At 42.3% G+C, this 16470-nt stretch overlaps 1 protein-coding gene across 1 annotated transcript in view; it reads right to left on the minus strand.

Annotated features, from left to right (window-relative positions):
• acss3 (acyl-CoA synthetase short chain family member 3) overlaps positions 1-16470 on the minus strand; it is a 42019-nt gene that overhangs the window by 7198 nt on the left and 18351 nt on the right. Inside the window, exon 9 of the mRNA XM_044020703.1 lies at positions 15098-15201. Within this exon, the coding sequence (XP_043876638.1) occupies positions 15098-15201 (104 nt within the window). The remainder of the gene's footprint in view (positions 1-15097; positions 15202-16470) is intronic.

Genomic DNA, 16470 nt, shown 5'->3' on the forward strand with positions numbered 1-16470 from the left:
TGAGTTAAGTGCAACTCGCTGCATACATTTGCATGTTAACAGCCTGAAAATGCCATGACACTCTTGGCTGCAGTGACATAAGAGGAAAACAGGACATTATATCTGCTAAGTGTAAGACGATATCGTCACCCTTTTTTTTTCCCCGAGCAGCTAGTGCCAACATTTCCATATTAGCGACGGCAGGACGAGCGGTAATTAAGCTGCGGCTTGTTTGTGAATAACAAAAGGATCAGCGAGCCCGCGGGGCTTTAAGTGTCTCTGAAACGTCTTTAGATATTAATTCATTAACGGGGGGAAAATGGATGTTTCATAAGTCAGTGCTCGTATAAGCAGCGTGAAGCCACGGTGACAAACGACGAGCAGACGCGCTGAAGCGATGATTTCGGGGGGATGAAATGGTGAATGGTTTTTATTGTAAAAACCTGTGTAGAATAGCCACCCTAATGAAATTTTAATCTTTTATAAACTCGCCACAGTCGCTGCAACTTGTTCCACGGGGAACTAATTAAAAACGTGGAGGGAAGATTATCCAACGAGACCAACAATATGATGTGTGGCTTTAATTTGGGATTTAAATGAGTTGTGAGAAATGGTGAATTTGGAATTTCTTTCAAGGAATAAGGTGGAGTTTGCACGTTCTCCCCGTGTGTCTTCCGGTTTCCTCCCACAGTCCGAAAACGATCTGTCTAGGATGTACCCTGCCTTTCGCCCTATGTCAGCTGAGATTGGTAGCAGCACCTCCCGTGACCCTCATATGTCTAGTATAAAGTGGTAGGAGATGAAAGCTGCATACAAAGTTGCCCTCACACCTCCGTCGATGGTTGATGGTGAAGGACAAATGGTGGCCAGCGCAGCTCCAAACTCCAAAAACTGGATGACTGAGGACAACTTCATTTCCTTCTTCCAATTGCCAAATAAATTACAAAAAATTCAAAATGGCTTATTTTTGGCCCGTAATGATGCGATACCAAGTAGCAAAATTACCTTTGTGCTCATATTGACCTGACTACAAGTGACAGAAGTAACAGACTTTGTCTTTCCACACCTCACAGGATCTAGACCCCCGGAATGAGACGCCGCTAGTGACGTCACCCTGAACTGCTGTTCTGACGCAACAGGAAGTTCACCTTCAGCCCGAAATTCCTAAAATCCTCAAAGTGATATCAAGTTCTACTGAAGAAGACGTCACACTAGCGACGGAGATCCATTAACGCCTCAGGAAAACCTTTACCGACGTTAGAAACTGAGTGAGCTGCAGGTGCATTCTCAGTCTCTCCGCTCGCCTAACTGACAGGTCGTGGACGTCCTTAAAAAACACCCTCACGCACACCCTTAAAAATAAAAAATGAATCTTGGTATCGGTCTTCCCTCTGTACTCCCAACTCAATCTTTTCGTGTGCTCCGGCTTCTTCTCATTCCCCCTCACTCTCACTCTCTCTCTCTCCCCGCAGAACAAAAACAAATCAATCTTTCTTCGACCGGTTAGAGATGAGTTTGGCCAGTGAGAGGCATTTTGAGTGTGATGAATGTGTTGGAGGGCGGTCGGTTTGGGACTTGTGGGATGTTTGCAGTTAGCGTGACATTTAACACTTTGCCCAGTGAATTAGTCCAGGTGTGTTTGAAAGGAGTGAAGTGTTTCGCCGCCGGGTTTACAGATCGTTAACATTCAGCTAATTTTTCGACGCGGATAGATGTTTCCTCCTTTGAGACATTTGGGAACCAAATCAGAGAAAGTACAGATTGGACTCGCATTGACCAAGTGGACAGACACACAAATGTAGATTCCAATGCTTACTCATGTTTACAGGCAGTATCTACGTTCCTCAACAAAATGGTCGATTAAAAATCAGAGAGAGCATTTCAGTTCTCCTTTGAATCCAATTTACACAAAAATTGCTTAATTTTCAGGAATAAAAGTCAAAAATCTGCAGGCTGAAGGTAGCCAGGTTTTAACAAATCCTTTTTTTCCCCCCTTCTTTTTGTATGACACAGAGTGTTCTATAAAAATTGAACTGAATTGTTAGCAGCTCACTTGATATCACAAACTCCGCTGTCTGCCGATACCGATATTATTCCGACACAGTCATTTTAGACCATTTATGAACATTTATGAAGCTATATAGGATTTTTGAATTTTATCGTAATTTACATTTTTATCTGTCCATATCCGATCCAGTGATCGGACCAATACTGACCAATTAATCATTCCTAGTAAAAAATCGATACGGTGAAACATTGTGATATTTTGCGCAGCTTTTGAGACACAAAATATAAATTATTTATTTCTTATAAAGGTTTTTGTGGTTTAGCATAAAAAATCAATTGACATTTCAGTTCACTAGATGGTGCTGTGTGTGTGCGTATTGCAATATATGATTTCGCAAATACTCATCGCGATAATATCCCATTGTCACTTAAATATCGTGATGTCATATTGTCACTTACATATCGTGATAACTTTTATTGTCATATATCGCGATAAATTTTATTCTCACATATCTTGATAATATCGCAACGGCACTTACATATCGTGATATCATATTGTCACTTAAATTTCGTGATATTGTATCTTTACTTACATATCATGAAAATATCGCGTCATCACTTGCATATCGTGATAATGTTGTATCATTACGTACAAACCGTGGAAATATCATCACTTAAATATCGTGAGGAGATTGTATCGTCACATAAATACGATAATATCGTATTGTGGTGTCTCTGGTGATTCCCACCACGGTCTTCAAAACTATATGTTGTACTGTGTTACTACCATTTATACCTCTTTATATTGGATAAGAGAACTTATATCAATATTCCAAAAAACACTTGATTTTTCTTCAGTAGCCTCAATGTCACACGACCCAATTACTCCAAACTAATGCCAAGCTAGAGAAAACACTTAAAAAGCACAGATCTAAGCCAAGGTCACTCTGTTTCACCACACGATACTTAAGTTTGGATCATGAGCAAAACAAACAAACGCATTGGTGGAGGTAATTAGATTGGCAAAACAACAAAACAGCAAGCAACTCCAGTCGCTTACATCTATTTATACCCTTGATGAGAAACCTTCACAGACTTTGTGACCAAAACAACAACAGTGACTTAAACAAACCTGTGAGAAAAAGCCACGGCGGTTCCTTTTGCAACAACATACACTGTCAATGCACAGCAGAGCCCATGGTTGTCCTGGTGATATGTAGTTGCTGGGGAAACTCAGTTGGGAGCTGAACAAGTACATTGACCTGAGGTCATTTGAAAAGACAATGTGGTGTAGGAGGAGAAGAAAACAAGAGGACGGTGTGAGAGAGAGAGAGAGAATCGACTGCAAGATGCTCAGCCAGATTCTGAACTGTGAAAAGTTTCTTCTGTTTTCACAGTTTTCTTTTAAAAAATTCATTTTAATTTGTTTGCATCAGACTAAACCCAGAATATCAAGCCCAACTAAAGTGGCTGTGAAGAAATAGTGGAAAAGGAAACCATGAATAAACGTCTTGCAGCAGAAAAACAAGTCTGGTTTTAAAAACAAGGAAGCATCGTATTTTCTTTCCCTTCTTGTTCTGCCAGTATTTGGTGGAGGAATAAGTGATTTCACTACAAACCTGTGGGATTAGTTCTGCTACAAGTCTGTGATTAAGAAAAAAGCCTAAACTGCTCAGACTAAGAGCAACATTGGCAGACAGCTGAGCAGCCGACACAGGTACTAACAAAAGGCTTGATTAGCCGAGCTCAAGAGATTGGGCAGAATGTTAAAATTCAGGAAAGTCAGAGGGAAGAATGTCAAAAAATGTGTCAGGATTTACATTTGTTACCGCAGCAGCAGGAAAAGATTTGGTGAAACCAGCCACAAGAGACAGACATGGAGATAAAAGATTAGCAATTTTTATCCACAATTCCGATATCTATACAAACTTTGAAAGGAAAACCTTACAAACCTGTTTGAGTTCAACATATACAGCCTAGAAGTGCAATACATACCGTTTCATACAAAATTTGGCATGTAATATTCGTTTTGGGAAAAGAAGTGACAGCCCTACTACTACTGAGGCTGTACAATCAATCCAAATTTTATCGTCACAATAATCGCAATTAGATTATTTATTCAACATCCTTCAGCCCTACTTATTATGCATATGTTCTCCCATTTCCAAACAAGACAATTTCATTCTATCAGCTAAAAAACGTAGCCTCCCTAATGACTTTCCAGACACCGCGGCCCCGTGCGCTCAGGGCCGAGTACGTGCATACCAATTCACTACTTAACTTGCTAATGAAAGATGCCCATCGTGTGCCTTGGAAACCTGAATTGACAAACGCTTCTATGGTCTTGGAATGAATGCCAGATGAAGTCCCACGTCGGAGGGCCGGCGACGGCAGCTCCCAACAAACAACGAGATAATGCAGACGTCGCACCTCGACTCTTAGGGATGTAATTACACAAGCCACAAGTAATGCAGATGGCATTACCGTGTCTGCGGGAATGTAATCAGACTGAGCGAGAAAGCGAGGGAAGCTTAAGGGGTGCTTGGTGTTGAATGACACAAGACATTAAGCTAATGCTCACATGCCCACAGAGCACAAAATGGGGAGTTAGCTGTAGTCGGTTTGGTTTGGTAAAGTATGGATGTGTCTGGAAAGGTAAAGCCCTGGGTTGCATTTTGACTGAGAACAGTATCTTTATATGGTAGGCAGGGTGTGGACAGTGCCCGATGGCCACGTCAGTAAGATAAGTAGCTCAGTTTGTGGCTGTTTGTCTCCACAAGATGTGAAGTTTAGTATGAGAACATACTGCGGGTGTTAAAAGGAAATACAGTCGAAAAAATGCGGTCTAAGGGAAGGTGTGCCAAAAAATGGAAGGTTGTTTACGAGGAGGTGGTTATTTACGAGGAAATACACCGTACTGTACCAAACCGAAACCATTCCACTCGACGGAAACACAGCTCTTGCCATCCATGAAATAAAACCACCACATTTCTGATGCTTTAGTGTCGTGATTGTCCACTGAAGAGATTTGGAATCAGGTAAAGTTTACAAAAACACTAGGAAATTAGCTCTGGACCGATAAATAATATATATTATTATATATTATATAATAATATAAGGAAAATAGTTCATTACAAAAGAAGAGAACAGTTAGGTTTGTTAGGTCTGTCCTCCACTGTCACATGAACATAACATCACAGGTGTCTACTTCTTCTACAGTATGGATGCAGACCAAGCTGTACTCACAGCGCCCTCTTCTGGACAGTTTGGTAATGCACTTCTCAGCTGTATATTTTTTTTTAACTTTCAAGGGATTTAGACAATCCTTGATCTAAAGTTTTAAATGTCAGTGGATAATAATGCAAATATTATTAAAACACAAAAGTAGCACAATCACAGATATGTTTTCTTTCTTCATCTTTCTCCCTTTCCATTACATATCAAATAGAAATCAGCTAACTTGTTAAAATGTCACTGCCTTTAAGGTGAATTTGAATAAATCTCAAGTCTCTTGGAGCGAGAAATCACACTTCTTCTTCCGTTAATTACTTGTTCTAAAATAACCTGACATTAAAGGCCACAGGTTAGTGTTAATGTTAAATTACTGCATGATAGCAGCTCATGGACAGGAGAAAAGAAACTGGGCTCATAACCAGAGAGTCGTCGGTTCACATCCCAGGATGGGTTGTGCCAAAAGAAAAACATTGTAATTCTAAAGTCGTACCCGTAGACTAGTATATTTTCTTTATTTAAAAAAAAAAAAGTTAATAAGCTGTCCAAGTTGAGAAACCACTCTTGAAAAGTTATCCTTCCAGTGGGTGCTGATACGATCACGCTCAAATCCACACTGCAGAAGTAATCTTCCTGCTGAGCTCTCAAGTTTCAGGTTAAGAGTCATTATTAACCCTTGATCCAGTGTAATACTGTCTGTCTGCTGAGGTGCTGAATGTCCCGGGCTCTTAAAAGTCTGTTTTTCTTCAGCGAGTAAGTGGTTTTTTTTTGTTGTTTTTTTTACAAAGAGCCTGTAAAGGTCCCCCATGGCAGACTGTTTTTCCAATCTTTTGCCAGCCCGTGCATTTTGGCAAAGGCTGAAGGGAGAAGCAGTTTTATTTGACAAGACAGATGCTCCAAGGCAGTCCACTTCTTTTAATTGCATTCTGTGTGTGTATAAAGGCATCTGCTGTCTGTCAGAGAGACACGGGCAAAGATACAAAAAAAGACACGGATACCAAAAAAATAAATAAATCCACCAACACCATTCACTGGAGGAGCAGCCAAAACCTGCCGACTGAAAAACACACATTTGTTGCCAGGCAACACCAGTGACATCAGCAACCTTCATCACCCCCCCTTGTCAGTGGCACTTGGGCTTAAAATAGCTCGCAGATTATTATCAGGCTTCAAAATGGCAGGTGTGTTTTCACACACACACACACACGTACAAGAGGAAAAAAAGAGCCCGAGCCACATCGAGCTTCAGGTGGTTGAAGGGCGACAGGTGATGATTATTTACTGTAAATATGCACTTATGTAATAATATTAATGATGATGTCGGCAGAGGAGGAGGACAGACGGAGCGAGAGCGAGGCAGGTGAAAGTGAAGCGATGCATGCGTCACGTCTCGGCTGATGAATCGGCAACGGCGGCGGCAGCAGACTGAGGAATGATTGACTCTGCCAGCCGCGCATGAGAATAACGAGAACACACACACACACACACACACCAATCACATCTACTCTGCATCAGGAAAGCTAATCCCCCGTGCAGCGGCCAAGTGTTCCGAACTGAAATAACTATTCACAAGGTAAATTGGTCGAATTAGTCAAATTCGTTTGAAGCAAGCTTGTCGGCGCAGTTAATCATTTTCTGCACAGATTGCGGAAAATTGGCTCCGAGCGTCGACACAAAAAATGAAACGGCGGGTGAGGTGTGAGATGCAGGAAGGAGATATCAACACGGTGCCGCTCCCCATGGCACCATCGCGCCAAACTGCCCGTTTCAATATCGACCGACCCCCCATTTGATTCGACCGGGGGCCTTCTGGGGACCCAAGTGGCCGAGCTCCACCAGGACGGAGAAACTACCTCCGGATGCGACTGTGTACGAATCAGTGGTCACGCACAGTCAGCTGCGAGAAAGGAGAGGCCTTCGGGGTATGGATGGGGAAATAATGCCCAGGTGTGTGGTCTACAGGCAGTGGTCTACACTTAATATACTCCACAATTAAGTATTATAATAATAAGGGATACTATTGGCACCATATTGGTATCGGCAGATATTGGCATTAAAAATGTATTATCCGATATTGGCAAACACCCCAACATCCCCCGATATGACCACACAAGAGTAGCCTGAATACGCTGCTACGTTGTTGACTTCCGAGCTTTATCATCATCTCCAGTTCTTATTTTATGTAAAATAATATGATAACGTCAATAAAGAAAAGACTAAATGACTGTATCTATACCAAGCACTCGCGATATATCACTAAATCCAGGGCTTATTTTTTTCCTCTCCGACAATCCAATTGTCGTCGGTGCACCTGGTCTCACGGGTCGCCTCAGCACCTACGCTACTTGCAGTTTTCATTTTTTATTCATTATTCATTTGGCCAAAGGAGGTACAAAAACATTTCCAGCAATATAATTTGAATATAACCTCGAGTAAAAGTCATCTTCGTTAAAAGTTTCCAATTTCAGGAAATTCCTCTCAAGGTCTAACCCAACTTAAGCACAATTGTCCACCATAAGACAAAAATCCAAGATATTAAATATCCAAATCCTCTAAACAGCTGCATATGTTTAAATAATCTAATAAAAAAAGAGGAAAAGAAAACATTGTACTACTAGGGTTTTAAAGCTACATTATGTGGTACAATTATTGTATTTTCATATAATGATATAACTTTAGACATTACAACGTAACATCACTTTAATTAACTATTTAAATTTTTAATTTACGAGCACCGTGCATGTTTATTTTCCCGATTAAATAAATGCAGCGGGAAAAGATTAATGAGAACTTTCATCGGTGATGGATTTTGTTCCATTTCCATCAAACAAAACAGCAAAGGCTTAATGTACCTGTGCTGGAGATGTAGCCGTAGAAGAGAAAGATCTATCAATATTTTCGAGATGAGAACCAAATCTATGGAGGGTGCGACTTAAAAGGGCTGTCACAACTTTGAAAAATTAGTTCCTCTGCAGTTGAAAGCCAGAAGATAGAAAAGAAAAAAAAAAACACAACAACTTTGACTATAATGAACATCTTGAGGAGGAATCCGTCTCTGTCTCTGTGATTCCCGTTTTAAGGTAAACTACCCTTGAATGCTAAACTCTTTTTGAGTTTGTTCTTGTGGAGGAGAAGATGAAGGAGAGTTGTCAAGGCGGCGACATTGCTGAAAAGTTCCCTGATGGATGATTTGTCTCTGAAGAGACGGTCGAACAGCGAACCATGACACGAGCAGCCACTCATGAACTCACTCACCACCAGAGGCCGATGGAGCATTTGGTCCATTCGTCCACGGAGCAGTACCACGAGAACTCGCTCTCATCGGCAACACCAACGAGTAATGTTCCCCATTAATGCGATGACTTGCATTTAGTGGTCTATTACTATTACGCTGCCACAAAATCTATTTAGTATCGAGTACGATAAAAACAGTACAAATGGTCCTTTAAAGCTCGAAGGTGGGTAGGTCTGATGCTTGGTGCTGGTGGTTGCTATCAGAGCAAGTTAGCGAAGCAGTGGCTGCCACGGCTAGCTACTTAGCGAGAGTTGCTAATGTTGCTTAAGTGAGCGGCGATGTGATGTCCACTACGGTTGGGTGTAATTTATCCGACACAAAACATCTGTAACAAGGAGAGAAAACTTGACGTAGAGTCGAGAAGTGTTTGAGCTGAAACGTGACTTGATAAGCTAGTGCTGAAACGTGAACATTTGCCTCTTGATATTGTGTCGTAACCTTTAGGGGTCGCCACCGTGGATCATCTGCCTCCTTCTTGCACTATCCTACGCTTGTGTCCTCCTCTGTTACACCAACCACCATATGTGTGGAAAATTCCAGTTGATATCTACAGGAAAAGTATAACAGCTTGTAGAGAACTGATGTACACTCAGTGGCTACTTTGTTAGCTACACCTGTTTAAGTCTATGTAATCACATGACAGTAACTACAGTTGCAAGTGATCAGACTTAAGGACAAAAGGTGAAAGGTATTCTCCCATAGACCATTTTCTGATCTACAGAGAATGGCGAAACAAAGAAAATATTCAGTGAGTGGCAGTTCTCTTGGCGAAAAACCGGTCTTGTTGATGCAAAAGGTCAGACAAGAATGTCAGGCCTGGTTTAAAAAAAAAAATGATAGAAAAGCAACAGTAACTCATACAACCACTCTTTACAATCCAAGGAAGGATAAAACAGCAGAGGTAATAGAGAATAAAACAAACACCTTATTCACTATATGCTACATACTGTAGGTGTGATAAGACAAGTGTCGTCGTTAAAAAGATTAAATAATTCAAACTGACTGTTGCAGGCAGCTTGAGCGTCTGCAACAAAAGCCTTGTTTTTGATTAACCTTATCATCAAACATGTATTTACCCGCACACTCAAACTCCTTCAGACAAACAGTGGGGGGTGGGGGGGCCGGTGGGAGTGGAGAGCACATTTAGATTTGCTCCGCTTGGCAGTCGACCGGCCAGTTATTGAGTTTAGCAGGCAGTGAAGAATCCGGTGGGATTTACACATCGAGACAGAAATCAAGAGGACAACCGTTCTCCAAACTCAATAAAAAATAATAAATAAATCATCACACCTGGCTCCGGCGGCCACAAAGTGTGACAGGGTTTCGTTTGGGTGCAGTGAATGTGTGAGGGGAAAGGGGAAAAAAAGAAGAAGAGCGAAACCCAGGCTGGAATTAAATGTTATCTCCAAAAAAACCCTGAGGCTACAGGGGAGGAAGATGCAGAGATTCTCTGTTGGAAAAATGCAATCTGAAATGTTGCAGGTACAGAGACCAAAGGGAAATTTTCTACATTTCTGAGTAAACAACTAAATCACACAGCACCAAAAGGATTTGCCAATATCACAATCGCCTGTTTGCCTGTATGCTCCCCCGACTCCCACACTGTCCTCGACGAAGAACACATTCCTGTCACAACAATAGTTTAGCTCATATGTGTTTAAACGGAAAACAGAAAACAGCTGGGAGGAATTCACTAGTGTTGACAAATGTTGGCCCAAATCCCAATCCGGGAGTTGGAGGGATTCCAGTCCGTGAAGGAGTCGCCATCAGTGGACTCACAAACCAGACTGAACGCAGCCAAAGCCAATAACAAGGTGGTAAATGTGCACATATTTATTGTTGTAGACTAGATTTCCGTCCAAAGTTTCTATACGAGGTCCCACATTTAAAGGATGACAAAGCAGACCCAATAAAGTCCCAATATAAACACTGTGTAATGCAATATTTCCTCACGTATCAGTAACACATAATAGAGAAAACGCCATTTAATGCATGTGGTAATTTATTACATCTCAAGTCTATGGCTTGAAAGTTCTAAATTGAAGTTAAAAACTTGCGTGAGGTCAAATTTTACAGTCCAGAAGCTCATCAAACCATCTGAGGTAACTACTGCATGCTCCAGCAGAGGGTGCTCTCACTGCAGGTTGGGCAGTTAGATCCATTTTGAATGCACTCTTGGCTAAGGCTGAAACAATTAATCGATTACTAAAGTGTCAACTATACTTTGACGAGCCGCTTAACTGGTTTGAGGTTTTTCACATTTTTCAACTTTTGTGGTTTCTTTGCTCCATGTGACAAAGAAATCAATCATTAAAACTGAATAATATTAGTTTGTGGACAAAACAAGACATTTGGGAACATCATCATTTCCAGATTTGGTAAGCACTGATGTTTTTTGCCCTAAAACACCTCACTTCCCCCTTTTTCTCTAGCCCTTCAAAATAAGAGCCCTTGGCTTCAACCTCCGTTCCAAACCTCTTGACAACAAGAAAATAGCTTACACAAACGTATTCTTTCCGGAAGCCGCTTAGGCCAACTATTATATCGGTCATAATGATTGGTTGATTGTTTTTGGAGTTGGGTTTGAACAACAACAAAAATCCAACCAGTCTCAGTGGCCACTTAAAACCTCTTCAGTCTTCAAACTTCCAAGGACTCCTGCCTTGTACGAAAACTCGGCATACATCTGCACACGCGCCGAGGTTAAAGCGATAAATCACGTCACTAAAAATGCCGCAATATTGAACCAAATGGGCCGCGCGGTCTCATCTGCCCTCAGATCAAGAGTGTGTTGCCAGTGCAAACTCAAGGTCAATGGATTTCCAGCGAACCTACAAGAGTATTGATTCCATATTTAACACAGATGTCGTCTTATCTTCTCGTATCGATCAGCCGTTTGTGTGAAAAGGGATGCAACAACAACACAGAGAGAGAGAGAGAGAGAGATCCAGCTTTACTCTCCTCAGCTTTGCCGGCACATTTATCATAGCTCACTTGTACTCGGGGAGGACGGCAATCACACTACAAGGAGGAGGAGGCATGACATTAGTGTGGTGGCAAACTGCCTGGACTCAAACTTCCATTCCAAAAAGGCTAATTGTGTCGATCCAAGAATAATTAAAACCAAGGTCTGAAAAACAATTTGGGGAAACGAGAAACTCGGGACACCGATTCCATTTTCATCATCCAGACGTATTCAATTTAAGACGTGAAAAAAGAAACATTCTTTCTGGTAAACACAAAACTTAACCCTTGCTTGTTAAATATACTTGCATTAAACTGCTGATTTCTTCAGAATATTATTCCTAAAAGTCAGAGTTCCATCCAGTTGTCTCCACCTTATCAAGGACGTCTAGACCACCCTCTTACCCCCCCAAGCCACTTCCGCCAGCTCCTCCAGGGGAACCCAAGGCATTCCCAGGCCAGCCAAGAGATATAAGTGTGTCCTGGATCTACCCCCCTTGGTGTCCTCCCGGAAAGGACATGCCAGAAACACCTCCTCAGGGAGGCTTCCAGGAGGCATCCTAACCAGAAGCCACAAACAACCTCTGCTGGCACAGTTGGACCTGATTTCATCTCAAAAGCTCATGACCGCAGGTGAGGTTTGGAACGTAGATCGACCAGTAAAACGAGAACCTTTCCACCACAACAGACCAGTTCAGCGTCCACTCCCCCCGATCCGCCTGTCAATCTCCTGCTCCATCCTTCCACTCACTCGCGGACCCCAAGATACTTACACTCCGCCTGGAGCGGATCCTGCCTCAAAGTCCTGCTCAATTTTCACTAAATATTACATTTAAAACCTATTGGAGGCTGTAGGAAAACACAGCGTATCTACTCCTCAAAATTATAAATCTTGATTTAAAGCTGTGGTGCATAACGTTGGGAGATTTTCGGAAGAGTTCCGCGATATCAACGCGTATCCTTAATCTCTGATGACACATCATGATTATTTTATCTTTGTTGTGTCTGATATTACTCCGACACAATCATTTTAGACCATTTATGAACGTATGAAGCCGCTAACGACACATTTGTGCCGAGTCATTTCAACAACATAATTCTCCAACTGTGTAACGCACACTGTTCTCCACCAAAGAGAACAAAATAAATGGCCCAAACGTGACTCAGCTAAAATGCTTTGGCTGATTTTTATTTACATTCTTAACAATCTGTGCAGAGTGAAGCATGCGATATCTAGTATTTATGGATCTTCCCATTACCCGATCCAGTGATTTTGACCAGTATCTGACCAATACCGACTTCGCCTAAAACATTTATTACCTTTAAGATATTGACTAGGTGACATTATGGACGTGGTTTTGTGTATTTAGAATTTCCCAAAGTAAAGAACACTTCGCTAAAAGAGACCTACAAGCTCGCCCCAGTGCAAATGTAATCTCGGGCTCCTCTCCCTGTCTGACAGACAAGGCATCAGAGTGGTTATTTTCTCTCCTTTATCTCCACACTGAGCACAACTTAGTCCTCACATCTCCGCCGGTCACTCAGTGCACCACACGGGTCAATTAGTGAACTCAATAAAAGGCAGTGCCAGTCAAAATCCCACTGCGCTGCCCAGAAATGTCTCCGGTTAAAGAACAGCTCTGTGGGAGGTCAGATTTGGGCTGTTTCAGTAATGATTCTCATTTTAATTTGTTAAGTTTGAACTATTAAGGGGAAAGAAAGAAAGAAAGAAAGAAAGAAAGAAAGAAAGGCAATATTCTGTGATAGCAGCCATCTGCCGCGTCTCGATCTGTTGGAAACGATGACACATCACTCTAAGTGATGAGCGGTTTCCAGGGGTAAAATAGAAATTCAAAGTGTGGGGTCGTCAGCGTCGTAATTACTCCTCTGCTGTTGGATTGTGAACCAAATTCCCAGGTCTGCGATATAGAAACACATCAGAATGGATTAATGAAAGAGGGCAGAATAATAAAAATGTGCTTCACACTGACGGCGGGAACTGGAGTTACGCCTCTGTTCAAGGCCACAGGTTAATAAAGCGGAGCAGAGACTTTATTTATAATCTTCACACACTGATGAGTTTAAGATGAGAGCGAACATTATAACGACACTTTTTTTCCCCGACTGAGTACAAAGTGCGATTACTTCAATTTGCCGATACTCAGTACAGCATAAAAAATTAGACTTTTGCCAATTTTATAGTCTCCGCCTCCAAAGGTATTGGAAGAGTGAGGACTCTTCCTTTATTTCTGCTGTAAAAAGACGAATATAAGGCAGATGATCCGTATTTCAGCTCGTATTTACATGGCGATATGTTTTAAACAACTTCATTTGTAATGGAACACCACATTTGAAGGTGAGCAAAATATTTAAATGAATTATACTATATTCATTTAATGTGCGTCTTGCTGGTTCTTTGGACGTTAAAAAGAGCTCCTTTCAGGTGTAGCAGTAATATGAGCGTTTGAGGGCAACGTAGGACCCAATTCCTCCATTCATTCATTCATTACTCGGGGGTGCTGGTGCCAATCCCAGCTGACATTGGGCGAAGGGTGGGGTACACCCTGGACAGGTCACCAGTCCATTTAACCTCTGAAGGTTTTTGAACGGGTGAGAGGAACCCGGAGAACATCCTAACGCCACGCAGAAAGGCCTGGACAGGGAAGTGAACCATTGTCGACCCAAATGAAAACACATGCTGCCAACAGACAATGAAGAAATACTAGGTGGAACACAGGGCGTAGCGTCAGAAGACGACAGGACATAGCTGGAATATCGAAAACAACGACGCTAACGTCGACTCCTCCATTTCACTTCACCCATACCCAACAAGACGACTTCTTTGATTTCTCAGAGCAAGAAACAGCGGCAGCGAACCGTTTGAGAGTTTGCTCGTGTGATGTGTTCAGTTGGTTTGACAAATCATGAAGTCTGTGATCCCCAGTCTTACAGCCGTCATGAAAAATTCAGCTGAAACCAGTCGGTTCGTGTGTACTCCGAGTCTTCTCAAAATCGCCAAAGACTGTGAAAGTTGTGTAGTGTGTCCCCAGCTTCAAGTTTTAGCTCTGACACTTCACAGCCCACACGAAGCTCCAGGACAAGTTTGTTCTCCCCATAAATAATGGGTTTTTATGTCAGAAAAATGGACATGGCGCGTTTCGCAGAAGAGCCCACTGTCAAGTGTTGACGTGTACATGTGAAGCCAACGTTAATCCCTCAAGATCTGAGAGTAAAGTGCTCCCTTATTCTACTAAACTAAACTTTAACAGCAGTTCAATAACAACTTTATGCCTGTTTGAGCTTCAACCACCACAAATCCTGCAATATAAACTGAACAGAGTGTGCAGTTGTAAGCCAGCCTGGCTATAATGTGACGCTTTAAGCCAAAAAAACAAAACATGGCAGGAGAACGGAGCATAAAAATTGGAACGCTCAGACGAGTATAGTTAAGAGTCAGTTTCTGTGTCGAGTCTGAGTGGAATATGAATACGAAATAAAATGAAAACAGGTTATTTGTGTTCCCACTGAAGCTATAAAGACATCAATTTTAAAAAAGACAAAAACAATCATGCTACTAAGATTGAATTTAGCGTCTCATTTCAGTAATACAACTCTTCCTACCAGTCTGCCACCAGTGGTCCAGAACAGGAACAGCGAAGCTTCTCTTTGTCCACTCCAGCGTCTCCACGTCACATCGCTCGCCTGCCAAGAATAGCGACCGCAGTCTGGAAGGAAAGTACACGGCAAGAGTACAGCTGTCAGGTGCTGCAGCAGACACGACTTATCTGAAGATGGCAAAGATAAGTCACACAAAACAGCCACGTTATTACTTCTTGACAAGTTTGAACGGACGACAATGCAACATAATGACCCTCGACACTCGACCCCAACTGGAAACAGCCATGCCTGCCACCCCTTCTCTCTGCACTCCATGACGAGGTCTTGGTATCTCAGGATCTTCCCCCCATGGGCCTTGTCATAGCCTTCTTCCCACGGGTTAGTCAGCTCCATCAGGATGACCTTCTCTGCCTGCTCTGACCACATGACTGTATCAGGCTGGTGTTCTCTCCAATTTTTACAAAATCTAAATCTAAATCTAAATCTGCTGTGACATGAGTAAGCAAAAATACAAAAAACCTGAAAACCTATACATCAGTTTCGGTATTGCTTATCGGCCAAACCACTCCCGATATAGCGACATATCGGACATCGGCAAAAAGTCCAAAATCGTGCATCCCAAATTTTGGGTCTTTGTTTGAAACATTGTTTGAATGCTGTGTCCTTCATCTGAAGAGGTTAGGTCAAGCAAAACTACCAGACCTGCCTGGGGGAGCGCTTGTGCGTATACAGTAGCAGCACAGGGGCAACAGCTTAACGAGCAGGGTTTTTTTGAGCAATATTCACTCATGAAACATCTCATGGATACTCTCTTTGAGCATTTTGCTCAATTTTGCTGTTGCCATCGCCTGCCTCTGCATGCAGTGCACCAATACTGCCACTGTGTGGAGCTGTAACGGATATGTTTGTATATTTTTTAAAGTCACGTACCACAATTCTAAAGTTCACTTCAAGTCTGACAGCAGTAACCACTCCGAGAAAGCTGTGAGTTTTACTCCAGGAACGTTCTGCCCCTCGAGTTGACCTCGGAGTGAATATTAATGAGACTCTGAATCGCTGAATACCCGGCGAGTGCAAATCCTCGTACCCGAATCGGGTTGAATACGATTTTCCCCTGACTAAGCCCCCTCTGTGTTCCAAGTTTTAGTTTTCCCTCCTAGTTTGGACAACTACAACTCCCCGACTTGATGAGTTCCTCCCCTCCGTGCCCTCCGACTGACCCAGAACACTGTAGGCCTTCTATCTTCAGTCTCCCCGGTCTCTACCACCATCGCTCTCCTCCAAACTCCTTGTGATGGCTGCCCATGGCTGCTCATGCTTAATTCAAAACACTGCTGGTTGCTCACTACAAGGCGGTAAGAGGAAACATATTCCCA

The sequence above is a fragment of the Solea senegalensis genome, linkage group LG3, assembly GCF_019176455.1.
Source record: "Solea senegalensis isolate Sse05_10M linkage group LG3, IFAPA_SoseM_1, whole genome shotgun sequence".
Lineage (NCBI taxonomy): Eukaryota > Metazoa > Chordata > Actinopteri > Pleuronectiformes > Soleidae > Solea > Solea senegalensis.